The 25,318-nt window shown below is 46.8% G+C and overlaps 1 protein-coding gene across 3 annotated transcripts; it reads right to left on the bottom strand.

Moving 5' to 3' along the window:
• Window positions 1-125: 125 nt before the first annotated feature.
• BRD8 (bromodomain containing 8) lies at window positions 126-25,294 on the bottom strand. 3 transcript variants are annotated; one of them, XM_068160394.1, is made up of 27 exons: window positions 25,234-25,294; window positions 24,737-24,833; window positions 23,930-23,999; window positions 22,947-22,996; window positions 21,692-21,814; window positions 21,469-21,549; window positions 20,955-21,019; window positions 20,242-20,378; window positions 19,600-19,815; window positions 18,237-18,381; window positions 17,033-17,242; window positions 16,342-16,622; window positions 15,394-15,849; window positions 14,944-15,037; window positions 14,687-14,733; window positions 14,107-14,321; window positions 13,721-13,813; window positions 13,459-13,527; window positions 12,573-12,750; window positions 11,699-11,803; window positions 10,832-10,876; window positions 5,064-5,345; window positions 4,472-4,678; window positions 3,055-3,200; window positions 2,256-2,342; window positions 1,746-1,814; window positions 126-889 (listed from the first exon to the last, which is right to left on the bottom strand). In XM_068160394.1, the coding sequence occupies exons 1-27, from the start codon at window positions 25,250-25,252 to the stop codon at window positions 655-657; spliced, it is 3,822 nt and encodes a 1,273-aa protein (XP_068016495.1). In that variant the 5' UTR covers window positions 25,253-25,294; the 3' UTR covers window positions 126-654. The 3 variants fall into 3 exon arrangements, with proteins under 3 accessions (XP_068016495.1, XP_068016497.1, XP_068016501.1); XM_068160396.1 differs by lacking the exons at window positions 126-889; window positions 1,746-1,814; window positions 2,256-2,342; ... (1 more) ...; window positions 4,472-4,678; window positions 5,064-5,345 and adding an exon at window positions 9,282-9,697; XM_068160400.1 differs by lacking the exons at window positions 126-889; window positions 1,746-1,814; window positions 2,256-2,342; ... (2 more) ...; window positions 5,064-5,345; window positions 10,832-10,876 and adding an exon at window positions 9,282-9,697.
• Window positions 25,295-25,318: the final 24 nt, after the last annotated feature.

The raw sequence follows: 25,318 nt of genomic DNA, 5'->3' as shown, positions 1-25,318 counted from the left end.
CGGCTCACGTTCAGCCGGGGCCCCGATCACCCTGGGCTCCCATCACCCTTGGGCTCTCTCCCGCCCCAGGCCTCCCCTCCCCGCTGCCCCCCTGCCCTCGGACCGGGGTGTCAAACACGCGGAGACAGGCTTTCAACACGGTCCTTTACTGGGGTGCAGTCTACAGGTGCTGACCGGAGCACCGCAGGGCTGTGCTGCCGGCACGGCGGGTGTGGGTAATGCTCAACCAAACCTGAACCTGAAGATACCAACATTGCAAACATACAGGGAAGGAAGCAAACAGCAGAGCTCTCCTGCAGCACCTTGGGTGTACAGCCAGCCACCTTCACAGGGCTGCGCCCCACTTCATCCCAATTGGTTCTTTTGTTCCTTCTTCTTTTTTTTTTTTTTCTTTTTAATTGTCCCAGAGGACCTTTTCTCACTGCAGGACTGTGGTGCTCCTTTTCCCAGGGAAGAAAGGAGGTTTCCCATATAGCGTCCCTTCTAGAAAGCGCTTTGTTCCTTATCCCATCAAGCTGGCGGGTGCAGCTGTGGGATAACTAGGTCTGCTGAAGATCACAGCTGCAATGTCAGCACATCCCCTGAGCCCCAGCAGACATCCTGAGGCAAGGAGACAACACTGCTCCAAGAGAAACAGGCCTCAGACATGGCTTGTTACCTCCTCTCCCACCACAGCCTATCCCTTGGGCACAGGAGGGCTTCAGACAACATCTGCAGCTGCTCCAAGACCTCTCGCTGCATCTCCATGGCCATGCGATGCACATGGTGGTTGAAGCTGTTGTACATCACAGCATTCTGGAACACAAGCATGAGGTCACGCTGGAACTGGACCATGGACTGAATGTGTCCCTTTGACAGTCTTCTCTTTATGCTGGTTAAATCCATAGGTCTACAAAAGACAGAAGGAAAATTATATTGCAACCCAAGGCTAGGCATTCTTCAGGCTATGCATGAGCGAGCTTATTCTCTTCAGTATGGCACTGAAAGCAGAGCTATTTTCAATCAATTTTATTGCTCAGGACAAAGGAAGGGTGAGAAATGTTTTTCTTCTAAGTCAGTCAAGTAAATTTACCCAATGCAACACTTGCTGTCCAATCAACTTGGCAGGTCATTAGCAGTCACCTCTAAATGTTAAGCTCCAGAGAAGGCAAGCAGAGCATTTCTAGTAATTAGTCTCCAAGAAGCCAGTCCAGGTCTTAGTAGAGACAGAAAAGTTACTAAAATAGGTATCTATTAAAACCCCTTAAAATTGAATGGTGCCACTAGCAAAAATAGCTGCTGATAAGGAGAACATGATGGAGAATAAATATTACTTCCTTTATTTTGACAGAATGAGAAAATGAATGGCTGCAGAGACGACAGCTGTGACCAGAATAGAATATGATTCATCTCTGAATAAAATGCCCTCAATCTCTCTGGGAAATATTCTTATGACCCACTTTGCAGCTGAGAACAAAACATCTGGGGAGCAAGTGGTGGATGAGGAGAGGTGGATGATGTGACTGAGTTGCACACTTCCAGCATGGGGATAAGAGATTGGTGAGCTGCAGAAGCTGAATCTTGTGCGCCTGGAGTAAGCAAAGGGCAGGCACAATTCCATCAGCTCTGCAGCCAGTGCAAGCTTCTAGGTTCTAATCATCCACAGTAAGACGAAGGAAACTGTCCCACTGGCCCTCTGGAAACCAGAGAAGACAGAAAAAGGCAAAAAAGAAATTAACTAGGAAGCACTTCCTCCATAAACTCACCTCTTCACCACATCCCTGTATCCAGGGGCTTGTTTCTCTGACACCGCCTTCAGGAATGGGCCACTGCATCTAGGGGGACAAGCACCAAGAATGACCTCTGTCCACCCCTCCACCAAACGCCACATCACAACACAGACCAGTGCCTGCCTTTCCCCACTTGCTGTAAGGGCCAGAGCTGGTTAGAAATGGCCAGTATTCAGTGCCTGGCACAACTTGGCATGGGAGAAGGCTGAGTCCCTCACTGAAGCTGGTTGTGCCAGCTGTGTAGGAAGCAACATTTGGTCTCTGCCACACTGAGCAGATGAAATAAATATACAGTGTTCCTTCTCTCCAGCTTTGCAGCACACAGCTGTTTTAGATATGAGGACAGCCAGAAATAAAGCCATGGAGAGATGAGCCAACCTGTGGTGGCTGTTGTGGAGGGGAGGACAAAGCCTGGTGACAGAAGAGCTGGAACTCAGGGCAATGTGTACTGGAGCCATGTCAATCCAACCCTTTGCCCCCACATACCTGTGACTGGCTATCACCTTCCAGGTGGACAGGAGAGTTCTTTTGAAAACAAAATGCTGCAGTGGGTTATCCCAGCTCAGCTGCACCCTGTGGAGGGAATATGTTGCTGGATCATCACACATGAGACTAAGAGGTGGCAATTCTGCTGGCACCCAACACATCCAGGTGGATGAAATGCAGAGATCCTTTACTGTAGTTAAGCAAAGCCTCTCAGGGTGGAAGTGTTCTGCTTCTGAATGTACAACTAAACATCCAGGATGTAGAAACACAGGGCAATAGGTAGAAACAAAAGCTGAGCAGCTCTAAAGGGTAGGATCAAGTTGGACAGAACAGCTCATGCTACACTGAAGATCTGAGGTGGTTTTTTATTCACTTTCTCATCCCAAAATTCCACAGTTTTGCTTTTAAAGGCAGCCCAGGTGATCACATGTGGCACTGCCTGCATCTGGCTGACATGCTTTCACCTGCCTAAAAGGGCTGGCAATGCCTCTCTTAGAGCTGGATTGGAAATTGCCTTACAAAATATGATGCCCAGCTCACATGAGGCTTAGCTTCCTTGAGGGAACATGTACATTCCGTTTAATCTCCTCTTTAATCTTTACTCTTCTCCCTTCATCTTAAGATAAATGCCCAGAAATGCTGGCAGATCCACAAAGACAGTACAAGTTACCTCCTTCCCTCCTGTTCTCCTTAGTTCTCCTTCCTGGAGATGATCTATGCCATACACTAGTTTTTATGTGAGACAAGGGAAAAAACTCTGTTCTGCTGTGTCTGCAAGAGAGCAGAACAAACTACTTACTGCTGCATGTCAACAGGACTTGTGGAGTCCAGTGTGAGGGCTGCAGAGGTGCTATCACTATCATCTTCCTCCTGTGCCTGATTACTTATCTCCAGCGGATGCAGCTCACCTAAAGCTTCTCTTCCAGGTGCCTCTTGAGTCTTGTCCTGAAGAACAGAGAGGACAGAAGAGATATGGCTAAAATAGCAGCCTATCACCCAAATCCTTTATCTACATGACAGCCTGCAGCACTTCCTCTTACTGCACCCAGTTTCAGCTCAGAGCTCTCTCTGTTACTCTGGAGGATGATGTTTAACTTTATTTAGACCTTCACTGACCTGCCCAGCACTCCAGTTAACAGCTGGGTCTGCTCTCTTGGATCATAACCACTTCTGCCTAATGCAAACACTGTAGAGCAAGGCAGTCAGGAGCTGAGGTAAGACTGCACCAGGCTTTTAAAAGTTCAACACAAAGATAACAGGATCCCACAGAGTGCAACAAAGCTGTATCCTCACAAACTCCCATGTGAATATGCCATAGACTGAGCCAGGATGGAGAGTGGGGGTGCTGTTGTAGTGCTTGCCAAAAAACAATGTAGAGTGACAGGTGCCTGGTGAGAGGCTTTTTGGAGTCCAGAAGTGGGATTGTGTGCAGGGGCACCTGAGAATCCTCAACAGATCTGAAGCCTGGAGCAGTCTCCCCAGGAAGAAAGTGGACACTGTGCTATTTTTGCCTTTTACCACTGGGAGAACTGCAAGGAAACTGCTGGGAGAAACAATGACCAAGGGAACCGCTGAGAATAACATCAACCATCCTGGCTCCACAGGTGAAATGTGAGAACCCTGGAAGTTATTTCTGTCTCCAGTTTCTAAATTTGCAAGGGAACAAATGTGAGGGTGGAAAAATGGCACTGTTCTTCCACTGCTATGTTACCTGTCCCAGCAACACCTCGCAGGCTGGTGGGAGCCCACAGCCCCCCTAGACACAGCACTGATGCAAACCCAGGCTAGACAATGCCTGCTTCCAAGACATGATGGTCTCCAAGGGCAGATGGTTATTGCCATCACAGCCATGTGGGCTTGAAACCAGCCAAGCTGCAAAAGACAGCAATTAGAACAAGGGAAGTACTCCAGTCTTGCCTTAAGCCCAAAAGCAGACTGCCAGCTCTCATGAGTCACCTTTACACTGCCAAGGAGCAATTCCTTCAACTCAAATCTGAAGGTTTCATCTGTAACATAAAGATACATATCCATACAGGAAAAACTCCACATCCTACCACTCATACATTTCTTTTGTATTGCTCTCCTTGATGTATCTCTGTGTCCCTGTCTCCATACTCAGAACTTGGGACTTCTCCATCTCTTCCAGAGTTGATTCCCTTCTCTGTCTCATCTCTCATCCAGGACCAGAGGCTCTCTTAGGACCACCTCTCCCTTACCTCTCTTCCCAGGAAGTGTTCTTTCTTGTCTTCTATCAGGATGTGTAGTTGACCTTCCTCTGTTCCCAAGACTGCTGTTCCTCTGGTCTTTTCCTGGCACATCTTCACATCTTCCCCATCATCCTCCTTCCCAGAGTCACAATAATCCCACTCAGTCTGTGATGACTCTGTGCTGCTAATGTGGAGAGGTTCCATCATCTGGGTTACCTGCAACACAGAGACTTACTGCTTCAAATCATGAAGGCAATAGGAAGAAGACATAAGTAGCACAGATGCTATTTTTGCTTTTGCTCATGAATACCTTTCCATTTTTAGGAATCCTTGCAAAATCTTCTGATGAAGCCATGTGTTATTATTACAGTGTTGGTTCACTGACATTTCTGTGCTTCAGGGTGAGCTGTGTTTTGACAAAGAAGCTGCCTGGTTGTGGTATCAGCATTAAATGGGAGGAAGGGCTAGGACTGGGGCAGGGAGCAAGTGGACTGAGGGCTTCTGTGCCTCCCACAGACTGTTTCTGTGCATGGGGATGCTGGAGGCCCTGTGCAGGGCCTGAACTATGCTGTTCACTTTCCTGTCACCCAAACATCCCTACCTTTGAGAAGAACGGGAGAAGGCTGTCATCTTCACATGGCCTCTCTGCCTTTTGGTAGTCTTCGCTATCATCCTCCCAGAGAGTCTCATTTTGCTCCAGCTCACGGTCTGCCTCTCGGCTGCTCTCCTCTAGCTTTCCCATGGCCACCTCTTCAGTATTTCTCCAGCTCCACACATCCAGATCCAAAGTTGAATCCCAGCTGAGAACAGACTGGAAGTCACTGTTCTCTGACTCGCTAGGAGACTCTGTCTCAGACTCCCACCACACCCAGGCATGGCCTGCCTGCAAACAAACATAAAGAGAGAGAGAGAGAGCAATTTCTTTGTACCCTGATCCAGAATGACAAAGCCCAGCTCATTTCCTGACATATTCAGAGAGCCAAAGCATGGGAAGGACTCTGTGAGGCAAGCAGCCTACACCTGAGCCCATACTTGACACCATGTGGCAGGGCTGTAGTTCTGCAGTGCAAACCAACATTTCAGAGCAACTGAATTTCAGGTTTTCTGGTGCTTTTGCCCCGCTCTTCCCCTGCCCAAGGCTCAGGGGCTTACTGTGCTCCAGGGATGCTGAGTTGATTAGGAACGTGTGGCTTTGTTGGCTGCTACATGTTTAAGGTGCTGAAGGCATTCAGCAGCAAGCTCAGCCCAAGTCATGCTGGGGCTCCTGAGCTGCAGACAGTTTTGAACAACTGCTAACTTCAAGGACAACTCACTGTAGTTCCCTCTGCTGCCCCCTGAGAACTTTTTATACTGAAAACAACTTATTACAGACCCTACAGACACTTTGTTTTGAAAGTGACAGATGTGAGTTAGCTGGCTGGTGGTATCTTGGTGTTCCTGAGCCAGAACGATTATAATCATGCAGAGTCACACGCTGACAGGGGACAGTTCTACACATTCCAGAAAATAAATCATTCCCTTAAGAAGAAAGAAAACATTCATTTCATCTTTGGTCATTAATCCATGCCTAAGTGTCTTCCACTGCATGAGGCCACTATGATATCACTACACCTGGGGAAATGCTTGCAGAGTCACGTAACAACAGAAAAGGCTGCTAGAAAAATCTGTACCTTGTGACTGAACTCAGCTGCCTGGATGTTGTACCTATGGAGAATTCTAGGCATTAATTAGCAGGGTCTTTATAGAGTTTTCCATTAATTACACACAACCTAGTTATTCCAGTTTTGAACATGCAAATTTCTCACTGATTTCCTTTTGCATTCTCAGGACTGCCAACACAGCTACAAATACAGCTGATGGTGAAATAAGGAATCCATTGGGTTTGGGATGAGAATACTTTGTTCATATCACAAACGTACAAGCAAAGGTCGGATCTGAAAGGCTGTCCCTCTGTAAGCTCTTTCAAAGTTAACTTCAGCAGAAAGAGGTAAAATTTGATGAGGTAAGAGATAACATTACCTGCTCTCAGCTTCCAGCTGAAGGAGTTGGGCAAACTGTGATTTCATGTGAAGAGTAACCCCCATGCCTAAAGCACTTTCCTGCACCATCAGCAGAGGCGGCTGCACACGCAGAACCAGCTGAAGAACAGAAAAGCCTTAGCCTAGGGTAATCCAATCACTTGTGATTATCTTTCTGTGCTCCAGTTGAGAGAGAGAAGCATTTTAAAATCAAGAAGCCCAAGGAACTTGGACATAAGCATCGATTAAAAAGATCTTCAGCCTTATGTTCTTTTCAACTGAACCTTGGAAGACTCAAGATGCCAGAAAGTAGCACAGAGGCATTAACGCAAGACAAGCAGGATGAGTGAAATAATTACAGACTGCTCAGTTTCTTACCAATTCTGTCAAAAAAAAAAAAAAGGGGGGTGTGTGGGGGTGTCCTAAAAGATATAGACTTCAAAATTTAATTAAGAACTGCTTGACAGTTCCTAATTATGTTGGCTACAGAAGTGACCAGAAGGAATCGTTCTGAAAGCTCTGGTTTGCTTTGCAGAGATTGGACACTGCACAGCCCCTCACCACTAGGAGAAAAAAGCTGTCAGGAATAAAAAAGATGGCCTCTTAAAAGGAGCTCCATGTCAAAACAAGAAAAATGGCAAAAAAAGCCCAAATTCTAGTAAACAAATGTAGAATCCACAAAAGGGGGGGGGGGGGGGGGGGGGGAAAGGAAGGACAAAAAAAACCCAAACCAACTGAAAAAAACAACTTGGTGAAGACATAAAAGCAAATAACAACAACAACAAGATCAGAAGCAGAGAGCTGCCAGATGATCGGGGGGGATGACACACGATCTGTGCCAAACATCTCTGTGTAAAATAGGGCCAGCTGGAAAAACCAAATTAATCATCACTATCAGCAGTTGCCACAGAGGAGATCACACAAGACTTTCTCTTGGGATGGGTCTGAGAGGAATTTTTCTAATCAAAATGTCAATGGGGGAGGTTTTAGAACAAGTTGAAGAAGGGAGTAAACCTTAGAAGCAGTTGAAATTCACTCCTGAGTCCTAAAGAAGCTTAAATACAGTGTGTCCAAACCTATACTCTGTAACCTGTCATTTAAACTAATCACAGCACAAAAAACCCCAGAGGGATGTGATTGTTACCATCTATAAAAGGGTGCATGTTGGGAGATGCAGCACAGTAAGCCTGAGTTCTCACTAGACAGATTAGAACAAAGCATTAGGAAGAGCAGAATTAAGTCAGAGTGAGATGATGAATTTGGAAGGAGGCAATGGTGCTCTGCAGAGAAAATCTTAGGTTTTTAAAGATCTTAAGCATCACTGAAGGTGTTTAACACGTCACAGGACAAGGGAAAAGGCTCTTTGAGGGAACAATACTTGGTTAAGAGAAGAAACCAATGGCACGAATGAACACCAATGCTTTCCACAATGCAAGCAAGCTACTAGCAGGCACAATAAAGGTCCATGGGAGCATGTGGGAGTGCTGTTAACTTCAGTTTTTCAACATGGACAAAGATGGGGCAGAGATGTTAGAGAGGAAATGGAGCCAGACAGTGAAAGGAGAGGAGGCAGTGACGACAAGCTGCACTTAAGGAAATTCAGACTGGATACGAGGTAAATGTTTACTCCATGAGGGTAAGCAAGCTCTGGAACTTGTTGCCCAGAGGATTTACTAAATCTCCATCCCTGGAGATCTAAAAAATGTGGCTAGACAAGGCTCTGAACAACCTGTTCTACTTTTGAAGCTTTGAGCAGTAGGTTGGACTGGATCAATGTGCAGATAACCTTTCCCACTTACATTATTCTATAAAACACCAGAAACCAACAGAAACTTGCAATTTTTGTTTGTGCTACAAATGTTATCCACCTGCAATCTCTGGAAACTGAGGCCATAAAAATGCACATCAGAAATTTGTTTCTCATTTCACTAGTGAAGGAAAGTTAACCAGTAAGCAAACTAAAGGATTCTAATTTTCACGCATCAAAGGCATAGTGACTTTTAGGGGAAATATACCCAAGCCAAACATGGGAATTAACACACCATAACACAACCAACTTCCAACACAGAACTTGTGAAAATCAAGGTAAAGTAACAATCTCTCTGGCCTTAATCACAGTGACTCAGTTTCTTGCACCTTGTGTGTCAGAAAGCTGCACCCTGTACGTGCTGCACCAGTGTAGACCACTCCCAGCTGCTGCAAGCATCAGCAAGGATTTTCTTGGCTTTGTTCTTTTCCCCTTGGAAAGTCAGGGGGGCAGAAAATATCTAAGTTTCATCTCTCAGGTCATATGAGCAGAAAATATGAAGGTGACTTGCAAATTGTTAGAGATAACTTAAACCTCAGTTAAGCATCCATCCATGTTGCTGAGAAAAATCCTGCAATTTCCAGTAAAGAGAAACAGTTTACAAGCCTGGATGTGGAAACCAGGTATTGGCAGGCAGCTGGAATCACAGCTGATTAGTGTACCCTTTACACACCTCTGGGGAAAGAATGTAGGGTACATTTCAGTACATCAGTCTCCTAAGGGAAGCTACAAGACTGGAGTATTTAACATCTCGTGGTTAGATCTCCTGTGCCATATCCTCACACATTCAAGTTGGGAATCTTCCCCTCCATCTATACAACATTACCACGATTAATGGATTGTCTCTAGTGTCACAGCTCTGCCATGCTTGTGTGCTATACAGGCAACTGGAAGAGTTATTTGCAGAGTATCTGCAGAAAGTCAAGACAGGCGTGCATGCTTGCACAAAACCAGGGTTCCTCCTGCAGAGAGCTGCAATGCTCAGTACACTGCACACTGTACACTGGATTTGTTCCCAGACTTTAATATACATACACATTTACACGTCACTAGTAAAAATCTGTACACTTCACATTACAGTACATACGAGCCACCAGTTGCTAGCTAACACCAGAACACTGATGAAGCCCAAGACGACTGCCCTAAAACAGGCAGGGGGGCTAGTCTTCCCCTCTGGGGAAGTTTCTTTGGGTTACACATTCCAACGAGACACTGCTTTCCAGAGGCGCAAGTGAAGAAGGTGGAGCAGGTCCCAGAAATGGACCTGCAGCTTTTCTTCCTCCCCCAACAGCTGTTAACAGCATCTTGCTTGCACTCCAGCTCTGGATGGAGTTTTGTCTGCCTGCAGGATCATTTCTTCATCTTCATGTCTGCCTCGATGGCACAGCGACGCCCTCTGGTGCCTCCATCCTAGTCACAAGGCAAACAGAAATAAGGGAGTTATGCAACCCTAATCCTCCAGCAGTCAAGGAGGTAGGGAACTGTGCAACTGGTAACAGCTTTTCATGCCTTCCCAAGAGGAGAAAGGGAAGCTGTCCTAAGGCGGCCTGGGGAGGCCTGCCTGCAGACCTACCTAAAATTCACTCTGGACACAGCACAGGTGCTGAGATTTGCAGCATCTCTGTGCACTGCTGGCAGCCAGGGCAGAGAGAGGCAACAAGGCTCTTGCCTAGGCAGATGCTTTTTGGAGCACGTACAGTGCAGGCTTTCTCCTAATCAGTAGATTCTAGCTTGGCTCTTAAGATGGGAAGAGGAAACTGCTGACTAACCTACCTTATCAGCTGCTGATCCCTATGGGAAGTGCTCCTCCAGTTGAGTGACCCTGGCACTAGCTCCCTAGTTTCTCGGCACAGCTCCTTTCCATGAGTAGAAGGCGAGCTGAGAGCTTCCTTTGATCCGCTGCCCTTTCCCTCTGGCTGACATGCTGGAGTACTTCTCTGTCTTTAGATATATGCGAGAGAAAAAAACAACTCTCCATCTTCCTCCCCTTTCTCCTGCCCGCAACTCAGAGACTTGGGGTTTCCTGGAGGGAGTATTTTTCCAAACACTTCCAGATCACCACAGGCACAGAGCAAGATATTTCTGCGGAGTATCTTATTTGCTTTCTGGACCTTGAATGATAAAGGAGTACACAGCTGACTCCTCACCTTCCCAAGACCTTTTGCACTGTCTCGAACGTGTGGAAGGGGCAGCTGTATAAGCATGAGAGATGTAGAAACTACAGTACACTGCACCACTTGTTCTGTCTTACCACCAACATGGAAAGAAAGGAGGAGAGAAATTGTGGAAAAAAGCAAAGGCAGATGACAAAATGAGAACACTTGAAACCAGAAGAAAAGACTGAAGCCCCTCCCACTCACCCACACTGAGGAATTAAGGGACTGAGATATTTATTCTCCAATAACCATGGTTGTACAGTCCCTAAGTTAAACACACACCGCTGCAGCGCTAAGGATGCTGTGACAGTGCAGTGATCACCCAGACAAGGAGCAGAGCACACAGCCAGCAGTACTGCAGTACCTGCTGGAGCCTTTCAATACTTACAAAGAGAGAGAGAAGGAAGGCAGGAGAGCCCATTGGGACACTGTCCTGTTAAAAGGCCAAACAGAAGGACTTATCAGATACCAGATATGGAAATGCACACACCACACAGAAGCACTGAGCCCACACATGAGCATAGAGAAACAAGTGCCCCACTTCCCTTCCCGCATGGCATCAGCTTTATGCAGCAGAAACACAAATGTGGACGAAAGAGAGTCAGAATGCTAGGAAAGGGATATTCCCTCCACATCTATTGCAAGGCCTAGTCTACCAAACTGCTCTGTGCAGTTGTCACTAAACTAAGCATGCATTCTTTGCTGTCACAATGTCTTGCTGAGAGCACTCGATATCACTTAATCAAATTAGGATGTTCCTTTACAGAACAAAACCCCAAACTTATATTGCTGTTAGTTTAGGCCAGCATGTAAATCAAAATCTCTTTAGTGTGTTTTACACAGCAAACTAGACTGGAGTGATTCCATGGCTCTAAAAATCTGAGTAGGAAGTGAAAGACGTGGCAGAGGCCAGTCTTCCAATGTCCTACACTTTCATTTTCCAGCAATTAATGTCTCTTTCAATACTCTGTACGTTTCCCAACAGTTTTCATCACCTGTTTTTAAAATACAGGGAATAGAACTATTTGGATTACCAAAAAAAAACCCTCATGAGACCTGCCTCTGGGATGATGCACAGCTCCAGAGCTCTGTTCTAATCAATGGACACGTTTAAAGGAAAAACTGTTCATACAAAGACGTTGGAGCCATTGCAATCACAAGAAACACCCTGCATCTTTGTGTGGGAGCTTCATGCAGTGTCTTGGGATTCTTCTAAAGAGAAGAAGTGCCCTTCCACAGGGTGCAGCATTCTCACCTTTTCCGAAGCATCTTGCTTGCGAGTGGAGTCTCGCCCACGCAGGCTTTTTGCACTGATCCCTGACTCCGATGTTTGCATGATCAGTTGTGTGGCCAGAAATTGCTGGGAGAAAACCATACTTTGTTAAGATCCTCAGGCAGAGCAAGCTCGGTCAGTGCATGTCAGTTAACCATCACAAACCACAGGCTGGGAATGATTGGGTTTGAGGCAGTTGCAGTTCCTTGTCTCTGCTCAGAGCAAGTTCCTCCATTTACCTCAGAAGCCACAAGTCCCAAGGAACTATAAAACCCCAGTTCAAACTCTGTTAGCTCTGCCAGTTGGGATGTTGTGTTTCACAAGAAATTTTAAATGGCATGTATTCACAGGACACAAGTTTCATGTACACTTGATACCAGCATAAACCAGCACAGCCACTTAAAGATGCAATCGCGTCCCCTGTCATTCACCATTCTTGCTGCTTGTTTCTGTTCCTCAACCACACCCTGGTTCTTGCTGGCCTAAGCATTTCCCTGAAGGAAATTAGGTATGAAATTGGTCTGGGCTGAACCTATAAAGCATTTTGCTGCATTCTTTTCAATGAAGGCAAAATCTAGTTCACCACAAACACCTGAGCTAGCACAAGAGATGTACAGATGTGGCACTTAGGGACACGGTCTAGTGTTGGGACTTCTCAGTGTTAGATTAACATTTGGACTTGATGATTTTATTTTCCAACCTAAACAATTCTAGGATTCTAAGAGTGATGCAGGGGAAGATGGGCCTTCTTCATTCAAAGACGCTGTGAGCAAATCAGTGTTCTTACATCTAGAAGTCTTTTCCACACTTACGGACCAAGGCCCTGTGCTGTGCTGGCCTCAGCCGCGTATTTTACCTGGATCTGCTCCAGGACATCTCGCTGCATCTCCACAGCCATGTGGTACACATCATGGTCAGAGCTGTTGTACATAACTGCATTTTGAAACATCAGCATAATATCACGCTGGAACTCAGCTGTGGTTCGTATCAGCCCATTCTCAATGTTCTTCTTGATGGTAGATAAATCCATCGGCCTAAGAAAGAATGGCAATAAATATCGAAATAGCAACAGAAATACTGAACTCTTTCCCCACTGTTTTTGCTAACAGCCCTGGATTTCTAACATCTCTAGTCAGACCATCTATTTAATTTAGCCAAATAGGTTCTCCCACACAGGCTATGATCCTGGTACCGAGGCCCTGAGTCAGAAGATGCAAGCTGTCGAGAATTACCATGAACAGGAATAACACATGACAGATGCTTCGGGAGAGGAATTTACCTTCTTCAGCCATCACTGAAGGAGACAGTAAGGAGCTAAAGCAGCAGCTGCTTAACTGTTTAGGAAAGGTTTCAGAGGCTAGCAGGGGATTCTGGTAATTCTTCTGTAACAGTTCACTATCTGGGACAGTAAAACGTGCTGATTTGTGAATTTCAGAGATTAAATCCTACCCTTGGATAGAAAGTGGGAGAAGCAGGTGGGTCACATATCACCTTACTGTTATAAACAAGCTGTGTGTAAACCAGTGTCTTTCATTTGAAGGCAGGGCTGTGTAAAGACATGTTACTGAAGGATTTCTTGGGGAAAGCTGTTTCTGACTGAATCATGACAAAAAAAAAACCCAACAATTTTCCAAGACTTGCAGTCTGCATGGCAGCCAAAACCTACACTGTTCTTGCCAGAAATTCCTATACAAACATGCAATTATAGAGAGTTTTGATGACAGAAGACTGCTGAGACTCACCTTTGCACAATACTGTGGTAGCCTGGTGCTATATCATCAGTTACAGGCTGCAGGAAGACGTTGGCGTACCTGCAGAGAGAAGAAGTCTGCTTAGCGCCCCATCCTTACTGGAAAATATTAGCTTCATGCTCATGTCTATTTGTGTGCTACCAGTAACAATTCAACATCTCCCAGAACCAAGAAAGACAAGCCTCTGAGATGTGAGTGGAGCCTTGTCTAAGAGTAGTCACTTCTTTCTGTCAGATCTTGGCATCAGACTCACCTGTGATTAGCTGCTGCTCTCCAAACCAGCATGATGGCTTTCTTCCAGATCTTCTGGGCCTGTATTGCTTCCTGGTCCTCACTGCACACTGAGCTGGGAAGATAAGAATAGGACATCCTTCAGGAGTTTTCATATTGCCTTGGGATAAAATCCTTATGGTTTATTTTGCCTTTGACATGCCTACATGCCAAAGAAAGAAAGAAAAAGCGGGGACCTGGTCCTATGGCACTGTCTGCACACTTGCACTTGTAAACAAGGAGAATCATCAGCAAATTCCCCACTCAGACCCACTCAGTCAGCAAAACAGAAATGAGAATCCTACATTCCCCTCCACAAAGGAGTGTGGGTTTTACACCTGTGTGCCTGAGAGCTTCACTGATACTCACAACTGTGAGGAGGCTGGGCTGCTGGGGATGGAGTCGGCTAGCGTGTGAGACTGTAAAGGCGCGTTATGGACACTGAAGCCATCATCGCTCTCACTCACGGGGGGTTCGTTATCCATCTCTGATAGATATCCCTCACCCTGATCTTCTTCTTTGGGTTCCTCCAAACTGGCAGCCTCACTGGCACCATCCTCATCATCCTCTTCAGCCTGCCCATCCTGAAACACAGAGTTCATGAGTGCACAGCCAGCGACAGCAGCAACCCAGAGCCTCCAAAGCAATTACGGTTCAGCAAGCGAAGTGATTTTCTTGCTACGCCGTTGGCAACTGCACAGGCACTTACACAAAAAGCTAGGTGCTCCCTCCTGCCCTGCCTCCCCACACAGACACAGAAGCACACATACAGACACAGCTTCACAGCACCTGAAGCAATCTCCTCTTTTGTCACAACTGCACAGCACCCACTTCTCAGTGTAGAAAACTGAACCCAAGGCTTTGCTTTTCAGCGGGTGTAAAGCCAGAAAGCAGCAGCAGTGAGGTGTTACTAATGAACTCAAGATGACTACAACCAACTGAAAATTACCTTCATCTGACTCCTAAAGAGGACGTGGGCCTCCTCCTTCATTGACTCTGTGGAAGGAAGAAAAGCACAAAGGTTGATTCTACAAAGCAGTTTTCCCCACAAAAGCTCCCGCACCAATGCCTACTGTCCTGCAATAATTACCACTGCTCCTACACATACCTTTTCTCCCTCCTCCCCAAAAAGCCTGAACCAGATCACTGACAACTATTCAGCTAATAATGTTGCATGTAAAAGATTTCCTAGCTGAATTAAGTTACCTGACAGCTCAAATTTGTGCTGAACATCAGCCTGTGAGGAGTCTTCACTCACATTTGGGACTTGTGGAGGGGATGAATCATCATCAGGTGGGGTCTGGAGGGAAGAGAAATGCACAAATCTAGATGTTTGTGTCAGCTTACTTCAGTGAAGGTGTGGGCACATCTCACTCTAACCTAACTCAAGGCAATGAAGTTCACTGAGCACCTTCCCAACAGCAGTTCTGCACGTGGGCGGGGGGAGATACACAGAGGCACTGCCTAAAGCAGAGAGCTTCTCTGCAGATCACACAGATCAGCAGCATGACTCCCAAGAAAAAAACAGTCAGACACATTCATTACAGGGTCACCTTCAACCCAGCAGTCATCCTTCCTCTAAACTTCTCTTCTACCTGCCACAACTGCTACTTTCTTTCCCCACACCAGTTCCAGACAGCCTCTCTGTTCACATACCTCCGTCTTCACTGTATTGTGCATGGTGTCTTCTCCCTTGACCGATTCTATCTCGATTTCAGAAGTCTCTCCTGCTGCTACAGCTGTTCTTGGATCCTCTTCCATTTCTTGACTTCTAAGCTCTGGTGTTTCTGTCACTCTTGCAGATGCTGGTATGGTTTCCTCAGGGCCCAGCTGATTCTGCTCCTGCTCTACAGGTTCTGTCTTTATTTCTGCTCCCAGCTCGGCAATGCTCATTAGGTCTCGAATTCCCTTTGCCTCTGGCTCTTCACACTCCGCTCTCTCCTGCTTCACAGTCACAGACACTTGGGGTATCTGGGCCTGTTTCTCATGCTCCTGACGAATTGAGTGTTCCCATGGGCCAGGCAGGGTCTGAGGGTCATCAGCATCTTCGCAGAAAGAAGACAGAGCAGCTTCAACAACTGCTGCATCCAGGACTTCGGGGTGGTCGTCTACCTTTATTGCCAAAACAAACACAGCAGTGCAGGCCAAGGTCAGAAAGAGGGATTAAAAAAAAAGTTCATGTTATTCCGTAATGAGACAACTGTGGAAACCCCCAGGGCACTGGGTTTACAAAGTTGCTTTTTGCAGCCAGACTCGCATCACTCCCTGTGGAGCCTCCTGAGAAGCTTCAGTTTCAGAAATACAGCACTCCTGTAAGTATGCTGCAAGCACTGCTTGTTTGTCTGCCAGAGACGTGACCCAAACCCTACCCAACATGAGGAAGAAAGAGATTTCTTTCTGCACTCTGAAGAGGAGCAGCAAGCTTAACGTGGCAGACTAGCAGCAGTGGTGGCATAGGGTCATTTCCCATTGATCTGGACAACGGTGATGAGCATGGGCATTTGGAAATAGTTATTTCTTGCTTGTTTAAACTAACTACATTGGTGAACAGTAATCACTTGAGATTGGAGCAAAAGGCACTGGCACTCTGCTTTGCCTGTTTACCTTGTCCTCAATGATTGCTATAATATTGCCAACAGTATCGAAGTCCAGCTCTTCCCCCGTATAGGACACTGCAATATCCATTTTCTCAGCCAAATCCAGGTCTTCTTTCCCATCAATGCAGTGATCTTTGGAAGACCCTGCAGTGCTGCCAGCCCCAGAACCCAGGCACTCTTTCTTGATGGAATCAATGATCATGGATATTTCACTGCTGTCCATGGACACTGTCACGGTATGGGAATCAGACACTGCCTCCATGGCAACACAGGCTTCTGGCTGGTTCACTGCGCAAGTGTGAGAGTGACAATCAGAGACCAATCTGGAGAAGTCAGGCCCACACAAACAAATACTGCAGGGGATAAGACCAGGCACCAACTGCAAGTATCCCAGGTCCACCCACAGCATCATGGCTTAGAAAAATAAGACAAACATGGGCTTGCTTTGCCTCAGTAAAGACAAAGTGAGATTCCAGACCCTGAACAACAATCCAGCAACATAATATTAGCACCCCCACCCAGTAATCCTGTTTAAAACCATTTGTTTACTCCAGAACCCAGCCATAACCATCCTTTCAGCAAGGATGGTGAGGCTGAGCTGATAAAAGGCCAGCTGAGAGCTTGCTGGGTGCTGATCCCAAGAGAAGTTCTGCTTTCCAGCAGTGCATGACCTATGAGTGCGTAGTTCAGGAACGCACCTGTGGCTACGCTGTCTGGAGCTGCGGCTGGTGGCACAACGGATGGTGCTGACAGCGTGGGCATCATGACAATGGTTGCCTGGGACACAGGCTCTACGGGGGGTGGCAGGAGCTTAGCTGGAGGTTCGCTGGCAACAGCGGAGAAGGAAGCAAGAGGTGAGGTGAACTGTGCAGGACCAGCTTCTAAAAGCCGGGAAAGCGTAGGAGCACCTAACAGAGAGTAGAAGGGAAAGGCACATGAGCAAGAAGCAGCCACCACTGAAGTCCACAAAGCCAGCACTGGGGCTCTTCACTGTCTGGTGGCTTCTTCTGGGAAAAACACACTGAGAGGTACCTATAAATGGTCCCAAAACTATACAGAAAACCCGCACTAAAAATGCCCAACCCCTTTGTGTGTGCAGTCTGAGACAGACTCACACAGACTATGGGACACTATGTTCAATGTAAGGGCTGGACAGGCTAAGCCACACATGCAGACAGATACCCTTCCAAAGGCTCATCCCAGTAGAGTTATGGGAAATCTGAAAACAGTGCTGAGAGAGCCACACAAGGTAAGCCAAGACAAACAGTCATCACAGGAGCTGGAAGGGAGCAGAATGGATCTCTCTGCAGGTCTTTCCTAGAGAATTCTTCTTATATCAAAGGTTGTCACTCAGCTGTAAATTGCAGTCTAAATTCACTGAACTGTCTGGACCAAATTGACAGGTCTTAAAGAATAGACATGGATAGGGAAAATAAGATTATTCATATGGGAATTATATGAATGGCACAAATCCTCAGCTCCAGTCAATGTGGCTGACCCACTGGTTAGCATGAGCCGAGACCTTCGCCTTAGGCAGGTTGTTCTGCGAAGGCCCAATGCAAAGCTTCTCACATTCTTGGCCCTTGCTCTGTGGAACCTACTTTGGAGCTGAGAGTCCACTGTGGTCTAATCCTCAACAGGCAGACCCCTAAGCTAAAGCAGAGGTAAGACACAAGAGCTCTCCAGATTCACAGGGAGCTGCAGTTTAGACACATCAAGAATCAGATAGTAGACCATTTTTTAGCCAGCTCCTTATCAGCTAAGACAACAGGAATAAAACTCATAATGAAGCCTCCAAACCAGCCAGGCTAGATGTCCTTCACCTCTCTCTCTCTCGACAATTCACAGAACAGTCTGAAGATACTCTGAAGGGAGAGCTGCAGAGGGAGTGTCCCGAGTTACCTGAAGCAGCAGGAGATGCGGGGACAGCACCAGATGCAGACTGCATTTCCCCGCTGTGCAGCACTGGAAGGACACTTCCTACCTCCAGCAGGACTCCTGCACTGTTCATGTGACCAGAAGCCACTGCCATTTCATTTTCGCCGACCTGCCAAAGGAGGAGGACACAACTGAAGTTCCTGGAGATGGCAGCACATCAGTGATTCTCTGCCAGACAGGCAGCTCCATGAATATGTCCATCATGTGCTGTCTCAGCATTTCTTCTGCACATTTTGTCCAGCCTAGTCCCTGCCTGAGGCTCCTCGAGCAAGTGCACAACATGACAGTTATTCTTTGGCTACAATACAGCTGCAGTGTCACCTTCCTTTGAAGTGAGGTCAAATACATCATGTGCTCTACCAATCTTTTAGAGATAAGTCTCTCTACCCCTAGAAATAGCAGAGAATTATCCCTTATGTTGAGCTGAGGGAAACTGAAGCACCAAGATGGAAAGTAACTCTATCAAGCTCACACAGTAAACCTATGATGGGACCTTGAAGCAGATCTAAACCAGTTCTGTCCATACAAAGAAAACCCAGTCTTTCACAGCCATTAGATTTCCTTGCTCCACCCTGTGTTACACTGCACCCTGCAAACATAGAACCCATGGAACCTTTACTCAAACTAACATGTAGAAAAGACTCCACAGGCAAGTCAACAACAATACACCTATTCCATCACACAAGCACTAACACAGGGAATCCATGCCACAGGCAGGCTGATGGCTGCTATTTTCAGCCTGGGCTCTCAACAGTGTCCAGCAATGGTTTCACCCTGAAGACTTCCAGAGTCACTAACACCAAAAGTAGGCTGTCACCAGAGTGATTTTCAGAACTGTCTACAATTAAGAGGAAAGAAGAAAAAAATTGAAGCACTTCAATATTGGTCATAAACTCCATCACAGGACTCTCTACTCACAAGCTAAAGCCCACTACAAAAATAGAAACTCAGCTTCCTGCCAAGATGTAAAGAATAGTGAGCCCAAGCAGAAATCATCAAGAGCACCTCCATGGAGGCTGACTGGAATGACAATGACTAACATGCTCCCTTCCCCAAGGAGAACAATCTCCTCTAGCAAAGCCTGCAGCTCCAACTCCTTGTGACTGAGGGGAGATAGCCAGTCCTACATGCTGAATGATCCCTGCAGTCCTGAACCCACAATACTGTGGGAAAGGGTCCCACCTCTGTGGCTTACAGGGGTAATTGTATCTCTCCTATCACTTCTGTTGGGACTCTCACAAACGTCTTTGCAGCTCCCCCTTTGTCAGTGGGAGAGTCTGGAGCAAACTGTTTGTGTGCTTGCATATATGAGCAGAGAGCTCCATACCAGCCTGGGGCTTGTGGGCAGGAGACTGCCCTTCTTCAGCAGCTCTGAGAGCAGAGGGGAAGGAGGCGGAGTTGCTTTTTGTCCTAGCATCTTTTTCTGGGGTGAATCATCAGTGACTGGGGTCATGGGGGCATCCAGGGGAGCAGAGCCTGGAGGGGTGTCAGGGATTCCAATGAAGGAGGCAACTGGGGTGCTGGGCAAAGTCCCTGGAGTGACCTGAGAAAGAGAAAAACCACACTGTTCAAAGCCACACTCCACCACACGGACTAGCCCCACTTGCTCCTTCCCCCAAGAGCACTGATCCAGCACACCACAGACACCTACTCCAGTCACTCACTACACCTACTCCAGGCACAGGCTTTCACCCTTTCCCTGCCCTATAATGGTGTTTCCAGGCACACACAGAAGACTGCCTGGCCAGCCCACTGATGCCTCTACACAGCCTTTGCTCCAGGCATCTAATCACCACGGACACAGAAGAGGACATGTATCTTGAGCAGCACTGTACATCAACCACACTACAGCACTACCACAGCAAGAAGTCTGCAAAACAAAGCACGGGGTTCTCCCCAGGCTCCTGATGGATGTAGAGCCTCAGGTCCCAAGCTTGTCTTTCCCCCTTACCATGGGAATGATCCTTACCCCAGGACTGGCATCATCCACAGTGGGCTGAGAAAGATCTCCCAGGGCATAGTCTCCCCCTGGGGAGGTGGAACCTGCAGGGGAGCGAACCATCACGCCCGTTAATCGCCGTGGTGGGTTCTTAATCGCCTGACGAGCTGGAAGAGGTAAAAAAGCAAGATTCCATGACTCCATCTTGGACAGTCACTGAGGGTTACCTCTGACTTCATCATAAAGAGCCCTAAGAAAATTTGTATTGTAGGAATTTCTTGCACCACACTAGGCTCAGTTCACAAACAAGACTCACACCGGGTAACACAATTTAGTTTCATATTTCTGGAGCACTGGGTATTCACCACCTCCCACCACTGGGAGCTTAGTTCACTGAATTGCCCCAAGAATTATACATGAATCAAGCACTCAGAACAAATCTCTCTTCCTTTTATCTTCAGACAATAGTAAAACTATAGGGAAAAATACAGGGATGAAAAACTTGATATTCTGAGAGCTCCTTCCTACATCTGCTTCTTCTTAGAACTTTTCTACAGAATTTATTCCCTTCTGCATTTTGCCCTGTTGCAAATACAGTGCTGGAAAGGCTTCCCTTCCAGCTCATGGGGGTCACAGAATTCCTCCTAAACAGGTCTTAACAACACTTAAATATTTCCCAAATGTTCTTATGAACATATGCTTCTCTCTCTGAGGAGGAGTAAGGAAGCTCATTTCCAGCTTACCCTGATAAGCAGCATCTGTGGCTTTCCTCTTGACTTCTGCCTCCTCCTCCTCCATTTTTTTCTTTCTGCATATAGAACCAAAGCCTGCTGTCACACAGTGTTCCACTTGGTTACTCCTCCACAATCAGCTTACTGCTCCCCACCCCATCATCCCCAGACAACAATGACCTGCCACTGTGGACAAATCCTCTGAAGGAAGCAGAGTCAGAGGCCAGTCAGAGAACAACAATGCTCACCAGGAAATTTCACTTCCTGCTGATTACCAAAATGGAGGAGGCAAGCATGGTGTTGCAAACCATCAGCAAGCCCCTGGCTGAGAAACTCCAGAAGATGTTCTGCACAAACTCATGTCCCCAGTGTGAACTAAGTCCCTCAGAGACCCAAGCATTTGCCCAGCTGACTCATTTCTCTGAATCCAACGTACACAGATCAAGAGGTGTCCGACAAACACAGGGTGTCAGGCAACCACAAACTGAGGAGAAAAGCATAACATGGAAATAATTAAATAACCTACATCATAATCTCATTGCACAGCTCCTCCAGTCTGTTATCCATATGCCCAGCCTGGATCAGCTCTGCATCCTTCTTGAGTTGCCTGTAATCAGAAAATCTTCTTACTTATCATGGGAGACTAAATCTCAAGCAGCATTTTCACCCCAAGCACCATCACGCTTAAGGCTACTTTTTCAAAGCAGGGCTCTCAGGTGCACCACAGCTCATTGCCTCTTGCCACACACCTGTATTTCTCCTGTGTTTCTTTAATCATCTTCTTCAACTCCTCCACTCGTTCTGCAGTCAGTTTCCTCACAATAACATCTTCCACAGTTTCCACAACTTCTCCCTTCTCACCACGTTTTCTCCTATCAAATAACACAAAAACAGTTCAGATACAAAACACAGAAACCCCAGCTCTCCTTTCAGAAATGGCTGCTGTCTGTAGCTCCTGACACATGCACAAAAAAACCCCAACCCTATACAAAATAAATCAACCTCTTCCAGTTTCTCTCCAATTATATTGGACAGCACAAAGTTAAACCAATTTCTTCTGAAAAGTTTATCTAATTCTTAAATGTGTCCAGGAATATATCAGAGATGCAAGCCCAATGCAGAGTCTCAACCTGAAAAAAATCAATCATTCTACTACAGAGAAGATTCTTACTACCCACAAAGAAATGCCTGGTTTTCCCTCAGTAATTCTACTAAGTCCTTTGTCTTGGTAACTCTAGTGCTGAAGAACATTCAGCACTATCACAAACAAATACTACTTTTAAACATTCTGCTGTTAATGTGATCTGATGTGAAGACTCAGAACAAAATGCCTGGACTTAGGAGTGAGAAATATCCAAGACTACAAAGCTATACTGACAGCATTGATAAGAAAACTCTAAGAAATTACTGTAAAACAGAGATAAAATGTTTCTTCTTCTCACTCTAGTTGCCTTTTCTAACCCCATTCTGAGTGATATTTTTGTGTGCTAAGCTTCTGATCAATAAGACTAATACACAGGGGTTTGTTCCAGTCAAATAGGCATTTCTTTCTGCTGCAGTAAATCCCCAAATACACACTGCAACTCTTACAAATGGAGCTGTGGCAAAGAGGCCCCAATCTCCCTGCAAGTATTGTAATGACAGTAGGGACACATGGAAGACACGACCAAGGGCAGAGCGATCAGTTTTAGAACAGTGTAACACTGAAACAGTCCAGTCCTTTCAAAAACCCCCCAAAACAAACAACAAAACAAAACAAAGGATACAAAGAGAGATGGGGAACATGCTCTAAGAAATACTCTGGGCTTGCCAAACTCCTCCATCTGCCATAATATGATCCCACTGCCTACCCATGCCAGCTATCACAACTGAGTTTCCTCATTCCTCTGTGCTCTTTCTGGATGTGCAATATCAAGTCCTTTGCTTGCTAATACACCCCAAATGCACCTGACAAATCCACCCCACACTGCTATAGACTGCACTTGGGTCAGACTTTGTACTCACTTAGGGGTCTCTGTAGTCTCCAAGAGCTCTGAATACTGAGATGCACAGTGCTAAGAAGAAACACAGAAAGTCAGAGGACAGCAAAGAGTCAGCTTCTGCAAGCGCCTATCAACAAAGCCTACAAGCCCCTCAGTTCCACTTCTTCAGAGGTCTAACACTTCATGAACTGATCTGACAGTCTTCTCCAGAATTTCCCCCCTGCCTATAACTCAGCATAGTGCAAAGTGAACGAGAATATTCTCATTCACTGCCCAGGCTGATCTCCAAAACACAGCTAAAGAACAGACACTCCCAACTTTGAAATCAAAGCAAGAAAGCATGATTAGGAAAACTGTAGCTGTAAAGTTTCTGTCTGTGAAAATCAACCAAAAATATTTCAATAGAGAAGATAAAATAACATCAAGGCTAGTCTCACAGCTTAACAAAACCAGCAAGCAAGATAAAATCCTCTGCACCTCCTTCCTTGATTCTCTTAATTTCTCTGTTACACAACAAAAAAATCCAGATGCTGGCCCACACAGCAGGACACACCAAAATATGTGGGTATCCACAGATTCCTGGGGCAAGGAATTCCAGTGCTTAATTACATGCCTGGTGAAGAAGAATCTCTTTAGGTTTGCTTTGAGCCTGCCTCCTGTAAGTCAAACTTAATAGCCTTTAAATCTTGTACTGGACAAAGCACTAAGAATCCTTATTCATCCTCAACTTCATGCCACTTCTGATTACACAGACATCTGTTGTATCTCTCATTGCTCATCTCTTGTTGAAGGGTTTTACCTTACTTAACCATCCCTTACAAAAAAGCTGTTTCAGGTCTTTGCTCCTTGCATTTTACTTATGACTGCACTGTAAACTCAACTTTAATTTCAGAAAAAGGATTTGATTAAGGGAAAAAAATAATTTCCTTGTTTAAAAGAAGCCCCCAAGAAATACATTCTCTCAGGCAGCTGTCATGCACATCCCATGCAGAACCAGTATCTTACCTTCTGGGAAAACCAGTCAGGTGGGCGTCCTGGCTCTGCAAAAGGTTTGATAGCTCTGCTGACTGAGACCCTACAGGAAAGAAATGGCAAGTCATGGTCAGCTTACTCTCCTTCCTTGCAGAGAAAACAAGCTAACCTGTCTTGAGGTTCATCCATTATCACAATGAACTTGCCAAAGAGTAATGTTTGGGAACTACTGAAGTACAGTCATTAGACTTAAAAAAGTTTGTCTACTCCCAAATGAACAACAGTTCCCCTTCCCTGCACTGAAAAACAAATGTCTATCTTCTGGTGACACTACTACATTTCCACAATGGTTTTACTTTGGTGAAGCGAAAAAGGCAGCAAAGCACAGCTACAAGTGCAGTAGCAATGCACAGGAGTCCATTATCAAACATCCACCTTGATCACAACTTATGTCTTCTGATCTATGTTGGAATAAATTACTCTTTGTTCTGATTGTGGACATGGTTTAGTGGTGGACTCATTAATGTTTGGTTAATGATGGACTTGATAATCTTAACGATTCTATGATTCGAAGACTAACACACTTGCCTTTTCACACAGTAGTTATGAAAAAAGTGAAACGAAATTCAAGTCTAATACTTCCATCTTCAACTGCCCAACTTCGTTTTTCAACAGAGTACGCAGAAAGCAGAAGTTTCTCACTAGCTGTGGCACAACGCACCGGCCCAACGAACAGCCAGCTTCAGTATAGCTCCCCCCAGCCCGCGCTTTGCCCGGAAGCCCAGGGCCCGCGCACACCGAAGGCAGGGCCGCGCCCGTGACCCCCGCTCCGCCTCTCACCAGTTTTGGTCCCCGCTGCGCATGACGGACGAGGCCAGGCAGAGCTTCTCGCGGATGGACCACGGCTCCGTGGGGCCGGCGCTCAACAGCTTGTGCTCTGCCGGGACAGGGGAAGGAGTGCACCGACCCACCTTTACCCTGCTCCCCGCCGCGGACCCCAAGCCTCGAACCCCGGTCCCACCGGCTAGCCACGCCTCCGCCCCGCTAGCCACGCCTCCGCCCCGCTAGCCACGCCTCCGCCCCACTAACCACGCCTCCGCCCCGCTAGCCACGCCCCCGCCCCGCCCCTCCCCCGGGCCCGCTGCCCGCCCCTAGCGCGATCGCTGGCACCACCCCCTCCCGTCAGAGCCGCTCAATTCTCTTCGGGACGTTCCTTTGCTCTCTCCCCTGCCCCGGCTCCACTACCGCGGGCCGCCGCTACCGTGGGCCACCTCCGCTGCTCTCCCGCTGCCGCCCACCCGCTCCCCACCGCCTCTCCCGACAGGCCCCGCACTCACTGCCCGTCCCCGCCGCCATCTTCCCCGCCCGGCCCGAGAGAGGCAGGGTGGAGCCGTGCGCAAAGCCCGCCGGGAGGCGCGCGCG

Source organism: Melanerpes formicivorus, unplaced genomic scaffold (assembly GCF_026170545.1).
Source record: "Melanerpes formicivorus ecotype bairdi unplaced genomic scaffold, bMelFor1.0.p_v2 SCAF_2, whole genome shotgun sequence".
Lineage (NCBI taxonomy): Eukaryota > Metazoa > Chordata > Aves > Piciformes > Picidae > Melanerpes > Melanerpes formicivorus.
The sequence above is the reverse complement of the archived record's forward strand: the minus strand, read 5'-3'. Positions and strand labels throughout refer to the sequence as shown.